This window comes from Aspergillus mulundensis, assembly GCF_003369625.1.
Source record: "Aspergillus mulundensis strain DSM 5745 chromosome Unknown scaffold_5, whole genome shotgun sequence".
Taxonomy (NCBI): Eukaryota; Fungi; Ascomycota; class Eurotiomycetes; order Eurotiales; family Aspergillaceae; genus Aspergillus; species Aspergillus mulundensis.
In genome coordinates, this window is record NW_020797893.1 from 1,478,193 (window position 1) to 1,494,235 (window position 16,043).

General features: G+C 40.9%; 3 protein-coding genes across 3 annotated transcripts; 1 reads left to right on the forward strand and 2 right to left on the reverse strand.

The window, feature by feature from the left end:
* Positions 1-3: 3 nt before the first annotated feature.
* Positions 4-951, reverse strand: DSM5745_05809 (uncharacterized protein; the record flags this gene model as incomplete). Its single annotated transcript, XM_026747825.1, has 1 exon — positions 4-951. One exon carries the CDS (start codon positions 949-951, stop codon positions 4-6), a length of 948 nt encoding a protein of 315 aa, XP_026603657.1.
* A 1,385-nt stretch (positions 952-2,336) lies between these two features.
* On the forward strand, positions 2,337-3,974 carry DSM5745_05810 (Carboxylic ester hydrolase; the record flags this gene model as incomplete). Its single annotated transcript, XM_026747826.1, has 1 exon — positions 2,337-3,974. One exon carries the CDS (start codon positions 2,337-2,339, stop codon positions 3,972-3,974), a length of 1,638 nt encoding a protein of 545 aa, XP_026603658.1.
* Positions 3,975-10,423: 6,449 nt separating this feature from the next.
* On the reverse strand, positions 10,424-14,291 carry DSM5745_05811 (putative hydrolase; the record flags this gene model as incomplete). Its single annotated transcript, XM_026747827.1, has 9 exons — positions 10,424-11,286; positions 11,473-11,909; positions 12,127-12,509; positions 12,573-12,707; positions 12,771-12,947; positions 13,025-13,428; positions 13,471-13,655; positions 13,700-13,916; positions 13,982-14,291. 9 exons carry the CDS (start codon positions 14,289-14,291, stop codon positions 10,424-10,426), a joined length of 3,111 nt encoding a protein of 1,036 aa, XP_026603659.1.
* Positions 14,292-16,043: the final 1,752 nt, after the last annotated feature.

A 16,043-nucleotide genomic window follows, 5' to 3' on the forward strand; every position in this document is an offset into this window, starting at 1 on the left:
GTCTTAATCGCTTTCCCAATCGCCGCTCGCAGCCTCATCATCTTGACTATCCCTGTCGCCATCGCTCCCCGTCTCCTCCTGGTCACTTTCATCCTCGTCCCGGTCATCGCTCCCAGATTCAAGGCCCTCGTTTTTCTCCCCATATTCTTCTCTTTCCGTCTCTTCCTGATCACTTTCACCGTCGTCTGGGTCATCGCTCTCAGCTTCAAAGCCCTCGTTTTCCTCCCCATATTCTTCCCTTCCCGTCCCTTCCTGGTCACTTTCACCGTCATTCCACTCACCGCTGGTGCCATCGTCCTCATCGTCGTCCCGTTTCCTCTTGAGTGAAGGCCTGCCCTCTCTTCTCCGCTCATATTCCTCCAACTCATCCTCATCCAACTCCTGACGAATCATCTCCTCCTCTGCCACTCCCCTCCCGTACCGATTCCAATCACGCACAACATCTTCCAAAGAATAAGGAACAACCGAGGGTCCACGATGCTGCCTCGCGCGAAACCCACAGCGACCCTCTACCCCACCATCTCCCCGACCGTTCATGAAATCGAAATACCCCTCCAGCGTCCCCTCCAGCACATCAATAACAATCATGCCCTTATTGCGCTCGGGGTCCGAGTGCACCTTATGCGGGTAACACGCGTCAACTGCACGCCAGGCAAACGGAAGACGGCGCCCCGGCTCATCATCGCTCACCGGCAGTGTGGGACCAGGATCAACAAGCATCACACCCATCGAAGCTCCGAAATGGAACATGCCCCAGATGCGATCATAGTCCCAGAGCAGCCAGATGTGCCGTGCGTGCCCGAGGTCGGGAGGGTCCCCGTTTAGCGAGACCTTGTATGTGGTCTGCACCTGGCGCAGTTTGTCGACGTAGTATTGGAAACTCTGCAGCCAGGGATTTTCCTCGCGTGTTCGGCTTGCGGCTTCAAAGACGCTGCTGCGGGCTGATAACATCGTGTCCGTAATGTAACCCAATATAGCGTGGATTAATTAGTTGTGGCTTTGCGATCCGGCTGGGGAATCCGTACCCCTGCCACTAGCCCACTAGCCGTGGTTTGGCGCTTGGTTAATACGTTCTCTGGACACTACGCTCGGGAGTTCCGGTGAATATATTCCAACTCTCGGGGATGAGCAGGGAAACAAGGGAGAATTTGTAGACGCCGCAGAGCGAGATACAGGTTGAAAAGCCAGGCTCTCCGTGCCGCTGCTCGAGATAGCTGAGAGCCTACCCTACCCCGCCCCCGCTCTGGTTCGCCTTGAAGGGAATTCGCTGTTAAGGTTGTACAGAAAAAGCAAAATATTTGCTAGTCATGGACTGGGTAGTTTGGCCGATGCTTCCTATAGGTGGGAGAGAAACCTTTCAGCTGTACCCTCGCCTGCTGTGATAGGTATCTCGTGTTGCTGGCCAGCTTCCAGGCCGTCTGCTTCCATCCTGACTATGGGATACAGGGCCTCTACCATAATATCCACGTGCAAACATCGATGCCCATCCATTCGTGATCCATCGCTTTATATAAAATCGCAGTTCAACCCTAGAGCTGCGCCAAACAAACGAAACGTCGAGCCGCCTCTACACCTAACATACCAAGGCAGAAAACATCGGAAAAGGCATTATACGGCGTCTGGTCTGTAGACTTCAGTATTATGGCTAAGCTAGTATTATTATTGGCCCGGCCACTGACATCAGAAGACGCTGATTCTGATTCTTCCTATTCCGACCATCTTCATGGCATCATAAATGCAGGGTTAGACACTCTGTCAGGACTCGGATCTCGGGGCAGTAAGAACGACACATCGGATACAGGCCAGAATACTTAAAGCACTGTTTGCGCGTCCCAGCTTCACGGGTAAATTGATCTAGGGCTCGTCGTGTGTCGATTCGTTCATAAGGAAGATGGTGAAGGATATACAGGATATATATCGGTTCACCTTCATGCATAGCGAGGAGCGAGGAAGCTTCTTACCCAGTCACTATCTACTAGGCAAGCCAAAGGGCCATCTGAAAATGCACAAGTTCTTACGGAGTATAGTGTTATCTTGGACTCACTGTTTATAGCATGATAGGGCGCTTGATAGGGGGGACCCGAGGCGGGATACTATGGTATAACACCTGACCCGGAACGTTGGCCGAGCAAGATATTTGGATCAACTATCAAGTTTCTAGAAGACAGCCCCATATCTTCGACCGAAGTACTCCACAAATCCCATAAGCCTACGCATGGTTCTTAACTCCGAGATGCTGAAACTGCAACAACGGACGGGCTCCACTGGACCGCGCAAGCAGCGATCCGCATACAACCAGCTCAACTATAAAACCTCAAACACAGCAAGCTTTCCCCATGTCGTTCATCATCTTCAGTTGCACTATTGCAGTCATGAAGGCCCATATTCTCTCCCTCCTCCCAGCAAGCCTGGCCCTCGCCAGCCGCTGCGACCCCTCCTTCTTCACCCCCTACCTGTCCTCCAACGCCAGCCTCGTCTACGCGCGGACCTTCACAGAAAATGACACCTTCGTCGGCCCCATGAACAACTACACCGGCCTACCCGAGTACTGCGCCCTCTACGTGAACGTCAGCTCCTCACCCGTCTCCTCCTACGAGTTCGGCCTGTGGCTGCCAACGACCACCTGGAACAAGCGGTACATGGCCTACGGCAACGGCGGATTCACAGGTCAAATCGCCTTCGACGACATGGCGCCCGGCCTGAACTACGGCTTTGCGGTGGTCTCCACAAACACAGGCCACAACTCGTCTGTGCGCGAAGCCGGCGATGCAGCATGGGCGCTGGATAACCCGGAGACGCGCACAGACTGGGGCTGGCGCGCGCTGCACGGGAGCGTAGAGCTCGGAAAGACCCTCACACAGGCCTTCTACAACGCCTCCATCGACTACTCGTACTACGCCGGATGCTCGACGGGCGGCCGACAGGGCTTGAAATCAGTGCAGATGTTCCCGGAGGACTTCGACGGCGTCCTTGCGGGCGCATGCGCATGGTGGACAACCCACCAGCAGAACTGGGACCTCAAGATCGCGCTCGATAACCTCCCCAACGACGGACCGGGACATATCACGTCCGACCTGATGGACGTGCTCGCGACCGAGGTCCTGAAGCAATGCGATATCGCCGACGGAGTCAAAGACAACATCATCATGGACGGGTACGCGTGCGAGTTCCGGCCCGAGACGCTGCTTTGCGATGGCACCTCAAACAGCTCCTCCTGCTTCAACGCCGCCCAGATCAAGACCCTCTACAAAGTCTACGGCGACTGGGTCGACACCAACCAAACCTTCATTTTCCCGTCCTTCGCCTGGGGCTCCGAAGCCCAGGTCTCCCAGATGATCATCACATCCGACGACCAGGTCGATTCCCCCAGCGGCATCGCATACCCGCGCGACTTCGTCTACAACAATCCCACCTGGGCCGCAGAGGACCTAGACTACGGCACCATCGCGCTCTCCGACGCCCTGGACCCGGGCAACGCGACGGCGGCCGCCTTCGACATCCGGCTCTTCGCCGCGCGCGGCGGCAAACTCCTGCACTACCACGGGTTCGCGGACGGCGAGATCCCCACGTCGAGCAGCATCTACTACTACAAGCAGACTCTTGCCACACTGAAACCCCTGGGCGTGGACGTCGACTCCTTCTACCGCTTTTTCCTGATCCCCGGGATGCAGCACTGCACGGGGTCGGTGCACAATGCGCCGTGGTATATCGCCGCTGCGAACCAGGCGGGGTCGCTGGCGGGGAATAATGTGTACGGTGTGCCCGGGTTCAGGGATCGACGGCATGATGCGGTGCTGGCGCTTATGGGGTGGGTGGAGGATGGGATTGCGCCTGGGAGTTTGGTCGCGACGAAGTTTGTGGATGATACGCCGGCCCTCGGGGTCCTGGCGCAGAGGACGCTTTGTCCGTATCCCGCTGTTGCGAGGTATGTTGGGGGGGATTGGAATGTCACTGAGTCTTTTAGGTGTGAGTGATGGTGAGGGTGTGGTGATGGTGGAGGATTGGGTGGATGCTGGGATAGTGGTGTACATTAGATAGATTTATAGATTTGGAGTAGGATGGCCTGGCCAGACCTGTTTGTGTATTTTATTATTTTCCACTGCATGTGTTTGTATGGGAACATGGATCCATCTAGTCATCACAGAATAATGCCTATCAAGAAATCCGTACATATGCAACCAGGCCCACCATGGTAATATGTGAGGCCCTTTGTATACTATACTAACTAGTAAAGCTATTAATTAAATATTATAAAAAAAAATAAAAAAAAAGTAAGTTATTTATTAAAAGCTAGAGCTACCTAGGGGTTTATATAAATATTTTAAGCTTTTAAAAACTTATTAATAGCCTAATTTTTTTACTAAAATAATAAGGTATTAAGCGCCTTACTTTTTTATACTAACATGGTATATAAAGGCGTTAATAAATAAAAACTTTATTAAAATAAAAAATTTTTACTTTTAGCTAACACACCCCCTTAACACCTACTAAATACTAAAAATAAGGCTAAAAATATTTACTAAACTAAGTATTTTAATAAATTTATAGTATTATTATTTAATAAGTAGTTTAGTAAGGCTATTTATAATTATTTAATTTATAAAAGTTTATTTAATTTTAAGGTTTTTATATTAAACTTTTTATTAAAGCTATAAGTTATAAATATTAATATATTAAAGTTTTAATTATAGCTAAATATTAAAACTAGTAAAAATATTAATAGTTTATTTATTATTATATTAAACTAAAAAATAATATTAAAAATTAAATTATATTAAATTAAAAACCTAGTATTATTAATAAGTTACTTTAAAAATTTTAAATAAAGCTAATAATTTTATTTTAATTATTAAAGTTATAATTAAGTACTGCTTTATAACTTTTTATTTAATTAAATTATTATATAGCTTGTAAATATAGCCTGCACTAAAAAAGTAATTAAATTAATTAATAAAAATTATATTAAAGTAAGCCTTATAAAAATTATATACCTTTAAAATAAGCTTATTTTTAAGGCTATTTAAATTAAAGTATTTAAGGGCTATAAAGCATGTGTTATAAAAATAAAAAATAAGTTAATTTATTATATATTAATAATAATCCGCTGGATTAATTAAGTATTTTAATAATTAATTAATAATATAAAAAATATTTAAATAGGTAAGCATACTTGCATATTTAACTAAGCTAACTTTAAACCTTATTTTTATAATTTATTAAGGTATTATAGTACTAAAGTTTAGATAAAGCTTGCTAAAAAAAAGGTATTTTTAAAAATTAAATTATTATATTTAGGTAAAATTAGTTTATAATTACTTTAATATAAGAGTTTTAATATAACTAAACCTTATACTTTTTTTTATTTTAAATAATTTAAATTTTTAAAAATTATTTTATTTTATTAAAATACTAGAGCTTATACTTTATTACTAATTTTTTTAAAAGTAGCTATAGTAACTTGGCCTTTTTTAATAAAAAGGTTTATAATAATAATATTATTTATATAAATAAAAAAAATTATAAACTTATTAATATAAAGGCACTTTTTTTTAAAAATTATAATAAAGCTAAATTTTTATAGTATTATAGCTAAATTAAGCTATTAAAAATAAAAAAACTTTTAAAGTTTATAAATAACCTTAAGGGCCTTTAGTAACTTACCCTGCTACTTATAATTATTTAAAAAGTAAAAATATACTACCTTTTTAAGGGTAGCGTTAAAAAACATGTTAATAGTATTTTTTTAATTAAAATTAAGGTTAAAAGTAACTATAAGTATTATAAGAGCTTTAAAAACCCTTATTAAAATAATTATTACTTAATTTTTTTTTAAAGAATTTTAGTTTTAGATTTTTATATATATAAATTTAGGTTTTAGCCTTAATAAAATAGCTATTAGTATTAAATTTATAGGTAAAAACCTATAATAAAAAAATTAGCTTATTTATTCCTACTTTTTATTTATTTACTACCTTTTATGCTTTTATTTTATAAAGTATTTCTAGCTTAAAGTTTAAAGCCTTTAAAAACTTATTATAAAATAAATAGTTTTTAAAATTACTCCAGCGCTTAAAAAAAAGGTAAATTATTTTAATAAAGCTATTTTTTATAGGGTTTTAATAAAAAGTGGAAAAGGTAAATTAAATATAATTAAAGTTATTTAAATTATTTAAGGGAGTATTATTTAAATTTAAATTATATATATAATTATTAGTATTATATTATTTATGCCTACGCTTAAATATTTTAAAAAAAAAAGTTAAAGTTATTAAAGTTTTACCCTTTAAGCGCGTTAAGCTTAAAGGCTAAGTAAAAAAAAAAAGCTAGGCATGCTTGTTTATTTTTTTTAAGTAATTATTTATTAACTAAATTAGTAAAAGGATATTAAGGTACTTAAAAATATAAAATTTATTATTATAAATTTTTTAAATAGGCTTTTAAAGCTATTTATAAGGCCAAGTTTTATATAAGCCTTTTATAATAATAAGGTTTAAAAGTTAGCTTTAAAATTAGTAAGTATAAAAACTTATTTAGTTAATTAAAGGCCTTTTTTTACTAGTAGTATTTTTAATTTTACTAGTAGTATTTTAAGCCTTATTTCTTGCTTAATACTTATTATTATTATTAATACCTTTTTTTTTTAAGATCTTCACCACCCGTGGCTTATTTATGTTTAAAATATTTTTATTTTTATTTTTTTATTTAAAAAATTTATTAAAGTTAAGGTTAAGGTTAATTTTTTTTAAATTTATAGTTTTAAAAAAATATTAAGAACTTAGGCTGGAGGCTCTAGTAACTTAATTTTAATATTAATAATAAAAAAGGGATTCTTTAAATTATATAATTTAAACTTATTAAAAATAATATTTTTATAGGCTTGGACAAGCTGCTTTTTAAAAAACTAAATTTATTAAATATTTAAAGTAATATAGCCTAGTAAGTATTTTAATAAAGCCTTTAGTTTTATTTTATAAAAACTTTTTACCTAGGATTGTTTTGCCTAGGTAAAATAGCCTAGTATTTTAATATTAAAAATATAGGGTTTTTTACTAATAAGTACTTTTTATAGTATTTTTTAATTTAATAGCTTAATAAAAATTTAATTATTAATATAAGCTATGGCTTTTATAACCTAGGGCTATATATTAAAAAGGATTTTTTTATAAAAAGCTATTATTTTTACTTTTTTAATTAATATACTATTAAAGCGCTTAGCTATATTATTTTAAAAAAAAGTATAAAAAGTAGACTAGTTCTGGAGTATACCTTAAAATATAATAAAATTAAAAATATTATTATTAAATATAGGCTTATAATTACTAAAAAAGACCTTAAAAGTAATACTAAACTAGGTTTAAATAAGCTTAGTATATTACTTAATAATATTTTTATATTTACTTTTTTTTAGTAAGCATAGGCCTAGTAAAACTTAGTATTTTTATTATAAAAGTAAATTACTTACTTTTTTTTATTTATTACTTTTTTTATAAAAATTAAGTTAAAATAAACTTAATTAAATAGTGTAATAGCGGGATTTTTAAGCCTTTTAAATATTTATTAAGGGGCCTATTTATATTTATAAGTATTATATTACTAAGGTAGTTAAGAACTAGTAATTTAAATTTTTTTAATTATAATTAATAAGTATTAAAGTACTTTATTATTAATATAGCCTAGGCGCTAGTAAAAAGCTTTAAAATTTTTTTTAATATAAATTTTTTAAGTTAAGGTCTTAACTTTTTATTAAGTTAAAGTATTAGCCTTTTTTTAAGGCTTTAAGTTTTTTTTAAACTTAACTATTTAAAGGCTAAATAAATAATTTTTAAGATAAAATACTGGTTTACTATTCTTGGTAATTAGGGTATTAAAATTTTAAAAATATTTAATTTTTTTAAAAGGCCTAGCTACTAAAATATTAATATAAAAGCTAGGTATAAAGGCTACTTTACTAAAAGTAAAAGGTATTATTTTATTATTTAAAGCCTTGGGATAAAAAAGTACTAATTTTATATTTTAAATAATAATAATTATATTTTTTACTTAAATATTACCTTTTTTTAATTAATTAAAAAAGGTAAAATAATTAAAATTATTATAAATATAAATAAAGGCACTGGTATTAAAAATAAAGGTATTTTAAAGTATTAAATTACTTTAAATACTTATAATAAGCATATAACTATAATATTTTTTTTATTATAACTTAAGTAGCTAAAAAAGCTTTTTAAGCTTTTTTTTTAACTTTTTTTTATTTTTAAAAATTTATTTATTTTTAGCCCTTACCTTTTAAAGTTTCTTATTATATTTATTATTTTTATTAAAAGCTTTACTAACCTTTTTATTTATATTTTTTTAGGTTTATATTATGGCTTTTTACGCAATTACATAAAGTACTAATATTATTTTATTACTTAAAAATAATTATATAAATAAAAAGGCTTGTTATTAGTAAGTGCTATTTTAAAGGGAATATTTAATTTTTTATTAAAAATTATAAAGGCTATTACTCTAGCAAAGTTTTTAAAAAAGCTATTAATTATAAAAAAAATATTATTAATATTTAAATATAAACTAAAGGTAAGAAATTAAATTAGCACCTTTTTAATTTAATTAATTAGTATTTTATTTTATATAAAAGTTTAAATACTTACTAATTATTTATAAAAAGGTTATATTAACTATTTTATTTTTTAATTTAGGTTAATTAAAATATTTAATTTTTTAGTAGGTGTTTTTATAGTTTTAAAACTAATTACTAATTTTACCTTATTAAATTAAAGTATTTAAAGCTATAAAATAGTTATTAAATACCTTTAATTTAATTTTAAAATTAGTTAAAGTAAACTATTACTTTAATTTAGCTAAAACCTTTATAATAAGTTTATTTTTAATAAATTATTAAATAAAAATAATAATAATTTTTTAAATAGTTTTATTTATTTCTTAAACTTTAATATAATAGTACTTAATATTAAGCTAGTATTTATTATATATTTTAAATACTTTTTTAATTATATTTTTAAAAGGTAACTTAAAAAAGAAAGAAATTTTTTTTTTTAAAAAATATTTAGGTTAAAAAACTTTTAAACTTTTATTATTTAAATAAAGTAAAAAATTTAGCTATATTAAGCTAGCTAGTTATCCCTGGACTTAAAAATAACTTTTATACTTATAATATTATTAATAAAGCTTATAATAACTTTTAAATTAAGTATAAAAGTTAAAAATTAATTAATATTTATTTTAATTTAATAAAAAAATAATTAACTATGGAAGGCTTGGTACAGCTTTAAAATATATATTTAAAAATATAAATAACTTTAAAATATTTAAAAAAAATAAAAATTTAATAAGCTAAATTATTAAGTTAATATTTAGGCTTATAATTATAAGACCCTTTATATATTATATTAATTAATAAAGCTATTAATTAAATACTATAAAAAAAAATAAAAAAAAATAAGTTATTTATTAAAAGCTAAAGCTACCTAGGGGTTTATATAAATATTTTAAGCTTTTAAAAATTTATTAATAACCTAATTTTTTTACTAAAATAGTAAGGTATTAAGCGCCTTACTTTTCTATACTAACGTGGCATGTGAAGGCGTTGATAAATAAGAACTCCACTAAAATAAGAGATCTCCACCTTTGGCTAACATAATATCTGTAGCTGCTCGGACTCCGGAGACAGTTTCTGAAATGCTCAAACTTACAATATTGGCAGGACTTCAAATTCCTGGATCTCGACGTCCTTAATCCAACGGGATACGGACACGACTCCCTTTTGATGTGTTTGGGTGTACCGACGAGGTTCTCGATAGGAACCACCACCAGCAGCTCTTGTCAAGCATCGTTAAGCCAAGATTAAGGATCTCACTATAATGCACAACCCCCTCAATCCCAAACATCCATGCAGCCTCCACTTAGCATTAACCTGAAGATCGTCAGGGCCGCCTGTTAGCGCAGGTGTTGCAGACCCCATAGCTCGGGGTTTGCGACTGCTTAGGGTTTAGTCTCCGCAAACCCTACCTCGGGGCTCGGGGTTGGCTGCCACTTCGGGACTGTACCTGCATTACACCCTGTTCCAGGTGCCATGGATGCCAGTTTATCGGTGTCTTTGTTGCTGCAGAATTGTAATCATGCAGTGGTATCTGCAGATCCCGGCCGAGTCGGGTGCATTGCTATACGCGCGTAGGAGTACGACGCCACCGTCACCGTTGAGATGCGGGACGGAGTGGAGTTGCCTCAGCTGGAGCCGGCACATGCGGATATGAGCTTGAGCTTGGAAGTGAGGTCGAGTCCGAGGTCGGGTTTACTCCGGCATAGGGATGTTTACCTTCAAGCCGAGATCGATGACCTCATGCTTCCCACGTAGGGAGAACAGACTACCTATAAACCATACCCCTCGACCTGCTTGACTCTCTCAAACCAAGCAACCATGCCCTCCATCAAACGCTCCGCCCTCGCGGCCCTCCTGGGCAGCGTGGCCACTGCCACTGCCAGCACCATCCAGACCCAATGGCCAACCCAACTCACGCACACCTCCCTGGGCAACATGTCCCTGCCCATCCCCTCGCTCGTAACCTTCGGCACAGGCGTAATCGGCGGCCTCTTCCAGCCCGCCACCACGACCCCAAACGCCAAATCCCGCATCGCCATCCTCGTAATGCACGCCGAACAAGACTACACAACCTTCTACCCATGCTCCGAGCTCCCAGCCCGGGGCTACACAACCCTCTGCCTCAACAACGCGCAGTCCAAAACAGGGCTGATGAACGACCTCGACTTCGAAACCATGCTGTCGAACGTGGCGACCGGCGTACAGTTCCTCCGCGACCTGGACACCGTCGATAAAGTCGTGCTCTGGGGCCACAGCGGCGGCGGCGCAATGATGGCCGCGTACCAGGACGTCGCGGAGAACGGGGCGGCCGCCTGCAACGGCACCGAGAAGATCCACCCGTGCTCGAGCGCCATGGCCAACCTGCCACCGGCCGACGGGGTGCTGCTGATCGACGCGAACTACGGGCTCAGCACGATGGCGCTGCTCTCGTTGAATCCGGCTATTGATTCCGGAGGCGTCAACGAGACGCTGGACCTGTATAGCCCGAGGAACGGGTGGACGGAGAACGGGGCGAACTACACGGCTGAGTTTGTAAGCCTGTTCTACGGGGGCGTTGCGCGGCGCTGGAACTCGATCCTGGACGATGCGCTCGCCCGCAATGCGGCCATTGAGTCTGGGAACGCCTCGTACACGGATGATCAGGGCCTGCTGATCGCGGACGCAAACTACATCGGCTTCAACAACAAGATTATATCCCAGGACACGAAGTACCTCTCGCATACAACGCACGCCTGGCCGCTCCTGCACAAAAACAACAAAACAAGCACGCAAATCGTGCATTCCGTGCGCGTCCCCTCGGCGGGCATTCCCACCGACAGCACGAATTTCTACTCCGGGGCCCTAAAAACAACAATCAGCCGCTTCCTCTCGACATTCGCGATCCGCATACTCCCCGAGCAACTCGCAGTCACAGCGACCGGGATCACCGGCGTGCAGTGGAACACCTCGCAGACGGCGCCGGAGGCGAGTGTATCTGGTATAACGGTGCCGCTGCTGACGATGGGGAACACGGGGCACTACGAGTACCTGAACGCGGAGAAGATCTATCTTGCTGCTGGCAAGGTGGCAGACAAGAGCATTGCGTTTGTGGAGGGGGCGCAGCATACGATTGAGACGTGTACGGCGTGTGAGAGGTACGCGGGCGAGTTTGGGGATACGGTGCGCACGGCGTTTGATGCGATGGATCGGTGGTTGGGGAGGGAGGGGAGGTTTATTTAGTGATCCTTTGCGAGAGGAGGAGGGGGTGGGTAGTGTATGGATGGATGGTATGTAGCTGGGAGCTTTCGGACTGGTTTCAGATTAAGTTAGTACCTTGAATACCTTTGTCTACGGAGATCTGTGTATATATATGTAGGTAGGGACAAAGTAAAGAAGTATTGAAGTGAAGAAGTAGCATCATATACAATGGAGAATCAAACCTCAACCCTAAAAGCCAAAAACCCAACCAAGCTCTTCCCCCGTCCCCCACGATCCTTCCCTACGCCCGTTCATTAGCAGCCTCATACAACCCCCTAATATCGCCCCTCCACTGCTCCCCATCCGTCCTCTGCAGCCGTCGATCATACGTAAGCAACCCATTAACCTCGCCCTCAACATCACTCGTCTGCGTCCAAACGGCCGCACTGCACGAAAAGAGCCTTACTTGCTCCGTCAACTCACTCAGCAGCACATGCGCGCGGTAATTCCAGATCTCCAGGCTCTCGTCGATCTCGTACGTCTGCGCGATGGTGTCGATTGCGGCTTGGACGTTCCACAGGTTGCCGATCGAGACGTTGTGGCCGATCCCGCCGAACTCGCCGGCCATGCCGATGCGATCTGGGTTGAAGGCGATGCTGGGGCTGGAGTAGAAGGGCGTGCCGCATTGCGGGTTTGCGTAGTGGTGGTTGTCCTGGTTTTGTTAGATAGGTATACTAGGGTATATGTGGATGGTGGATGGGGAAGGGAAGGGTACGCTGTAGTCGCCGGCGCCGTGGTCGTTCCAGCCGGAGGTTGAGTCGACGAGGCGGGTTGGGTCGAGGGTCCGGACGCGCGAGGTCAGCGCGAATTCCTGGCTGTTTAGCTGGCCCCAGCCTTCGTTGTAGATGACCTGGTTGTTGTTAGTTACTGCCGGAAACTTGGACGGGGTTTGACGGGAGAAGAGAAGGCATACCCAGGTGTAGATGCTGGGATAGTGCTTTAGCTGGTTAATCATGAGCTCGAGCTGCCGGGCGAACTCTTCATGCTGCGCTGCGTTTGGGGTCCGCAGGGGCATGGAGGGCATATCCTGGATGACGAGGAGGCCGAGCTCGTCGCAGGCGCGGTAGAAGAGGGCGGGCTCGATTTTGATCTGCCACTGATTAGCCATTGCCATCCCTACGTCGCTCTGAACGAAGGGAATCTAGGGAAGACAGGTGGATGGCATACATGTTTCCGCACCATATTGAACCCCAGATCCTTGAGGACCTGCAAGTCATAAACCATAGCCTCGCGCGTCGGCGCCGTGTAAAGCCCATCAGGCCAGAATCCCTGATCGAGCGTGCCAAACAGGAACTTGAATTCGCCGTTGACCAGCGGACGGACCACGCCATTGACCTCGCCCTTCGAGATGGTCCGGAAGCCGGTGTAGCTGGTGACTGTGTCGTCGCCCAGCGTGACGGTCACGTTGTAGAGGTTGGGTGTGTCAGGGGACCAGAGCTTGACGTTGTCGACTGTGAATGTGAACTGCGTGTTTGCGGACCCGGTGTGGGTTGCTACTGTGTCCGAGCCGTCGAGGACGGAGATCTCGACGGGGTTGCTGCTGTTGCTGGAGGAGTGGACGGTTACGGTTACTGAGATGTCAGTAGGGTTCGCTGGTTATGGACTGGACGCACCTTCGCCGTCCATGTCAGCGTTGATGTCCAGCTTGGAGATATACTCCGCTGGGGCAGACTCGAGCCAGACGCTCTGCCAGATGCCGCTGCAGGGGCGATAGAAGATGTGCGAGGGGTTGAGGGTCTGTTTGCCCAAAGGGACCATTGTCCCTGAGGTGTCCGTGGGGTCGTAGACGAAGACAAGCCTGAGCACATGTCAGTACCGTTGAGGAAGTGTAAGTGGACGTACAGCTCGTTAGAACCCCCAAAGTCGATATACTCGGTCACATCAACCGTGAACTCAAAGTAGCCTCCACGGTGGAAAGCCACGTTCTGCCCGTTGATAAACACCGTCGCTTCATTGTCGACAGCCCCGAAGTTCAGCAGCACACTGGTGCCCTGCCAGTCGTCGGGGACAGTGAAGCTTGTAGAGAGCCATGAATAGAAGAGGTTTTGGCCTTGAAGGCCTGTACACCATCGTCAGCACTTCACCTACACATAGCTACTCAGACAGAAGGCGATGAGCACGCACCAGAAAGCCCACTCTCCAAACAAGACGGCACCAACACCTCGGTGTCGAGATCCTGCCCAAACGGCGGCGTCGAAAGAGCACCCGCATTGCCTGCATTCCGGTACTGCCAGACCCCGTTCAGGCCCTGCCACTGCGACCGCTGCAGCTGCGGCCGCGGATACTCGGGCCACGGGCTCGTGCCGACCTGGTCCGTCCAGTCCGTGGTCAGGGGCGGCTGTTGCACGGCGTAGGTTGTCACAGCGGCGGTGAGGCCGGCGCCCGCGAGGACACCTGCAAGCAAGGGGACCATAGCCCTAGATAGACGGGACATTGTGCGCGCGTGTGCGACTGTGCGAGCGTTCAAGTTCCTTCTCTTCTGATTCCGACGGGGGTCACCCGGCGCGCAGGAGGCCTTTATAGCTGGGCCTGGCACCCCCCGCATCGCGTGTCTGCGTGTTTTCCAGCTCCATCGGCTAGCCAAGTGCCAGTGGGCTCTCTGCGCGTTGAGATGACAGCCCGCAGGCACACCCACATCCACACCTACATTCCGCATAGTCGGAGCCAGACTCGAGTCTGGGCTCCAGCTGCACGAGTCACCTTCCTATCCAAGCACACCCCGCACCGCGGTAGTATCGCGTCCATCGCAAGTCCGTGACTAGCGCCGGTGGCCTCAGTCTGATTGATGGATTTTGCTCTTGGCCCGGTACCGCGTGGACCCTGCCCCTGGGGCTGCGGGGTGGAGGGAAGCCATCTGCCGATCATTATGGGGAAGAGCCTCGTGACCGAGTCGATCGGAGGCTGCACCTTTATTTTGTGACTGAGGTATCTCCGCGTTGAACCGTGGAAAGAAGAACACAAAATAAAGTAAACTGTTCCTGAACCGCGCTTAAGGGGTGGAAATCCGTGGCTGAACCCCCTGCTTTGGCCCTGTTGATCCATGCCATGGCTGGCAATCCAGGGCTGGCAGGCAGGGGCGGGGGTTATTGCAGCCTGCTAGGGTAGGGGTAGGGTGATATCATTATCCCCAGTCAGAAGATGCTAGCAGCCTCGGCGCATATCATATCTTGGAAGTGGCTAGACATCCATGGATGGGATGTCGAGTCAAGTCTTGCTGCACTCGGGGGATTCGAGTCCGGAGTGTCTGCGGAGGATACCAGATGGAAGTGATCAGCAGGCAATGAGGCATTCCTGACCCCTCGCCGACCATCAAACTCAAACTCAATAACAGACGCTTCCCAATAATTGGCCACTAGCACCCCAGACCCACGAGCAACAGGGATACTGTAACTTGTGGCGCGGCATCATTCGCCCATGGGAGTGTTTGCATGCCGAGTCCTCCCGTCAGTCCGCAGGGGGGGTATTGAGTATAGTAATGGTTTAAGACTAGTATTATATTTATTGTAATGTGTATTATTATTTAATATAATTAAAAAATTATATTTAAAGAAATATATATTAAAGTTATAAATATATATTAAAGTAAAATATATATTAACAGCGTAAATATATATTAAGAAAATAAAAATATATTACGCTATATATATATTAATTTTTATAAAATATAGTTAATATATATTTAAAAAAATATATATGCATAATTTAATTATATATTTTATTTAAAAATATACTTTATTTTTAAAAATATATATATTAATTTATATATAATAAGTATATATTAAATAGTTAAGTATATATTTAACGTTTTAATATATATTATTATAAATATATAAAATATAAACTAAAATATATTATTTATAATATATATTAAGAAAAAAATATTATATAAATTAAGCATGGGTGTAGTTTATTTTTAATTAAATTAATATATATATAAGGCAGTACAAAGCTAATATATAAAAAACTTATTTATAACTAAGTAAATAACTAGGTAAATAATACCTAAATATACTTATTAAGTTAGTAAAATTAGCTAAGCAGCTTTAGATTTTATATACTTAATTAATATTAAGATTTATATATAATTAATACACCTTAAACCCGGGAAGTTAAATACTCGGGGGTTTAAAAAATTAAAGGCTTGGGAATTTAGTTACTTAATTATAGTTACTTAGCTTAAAAATAT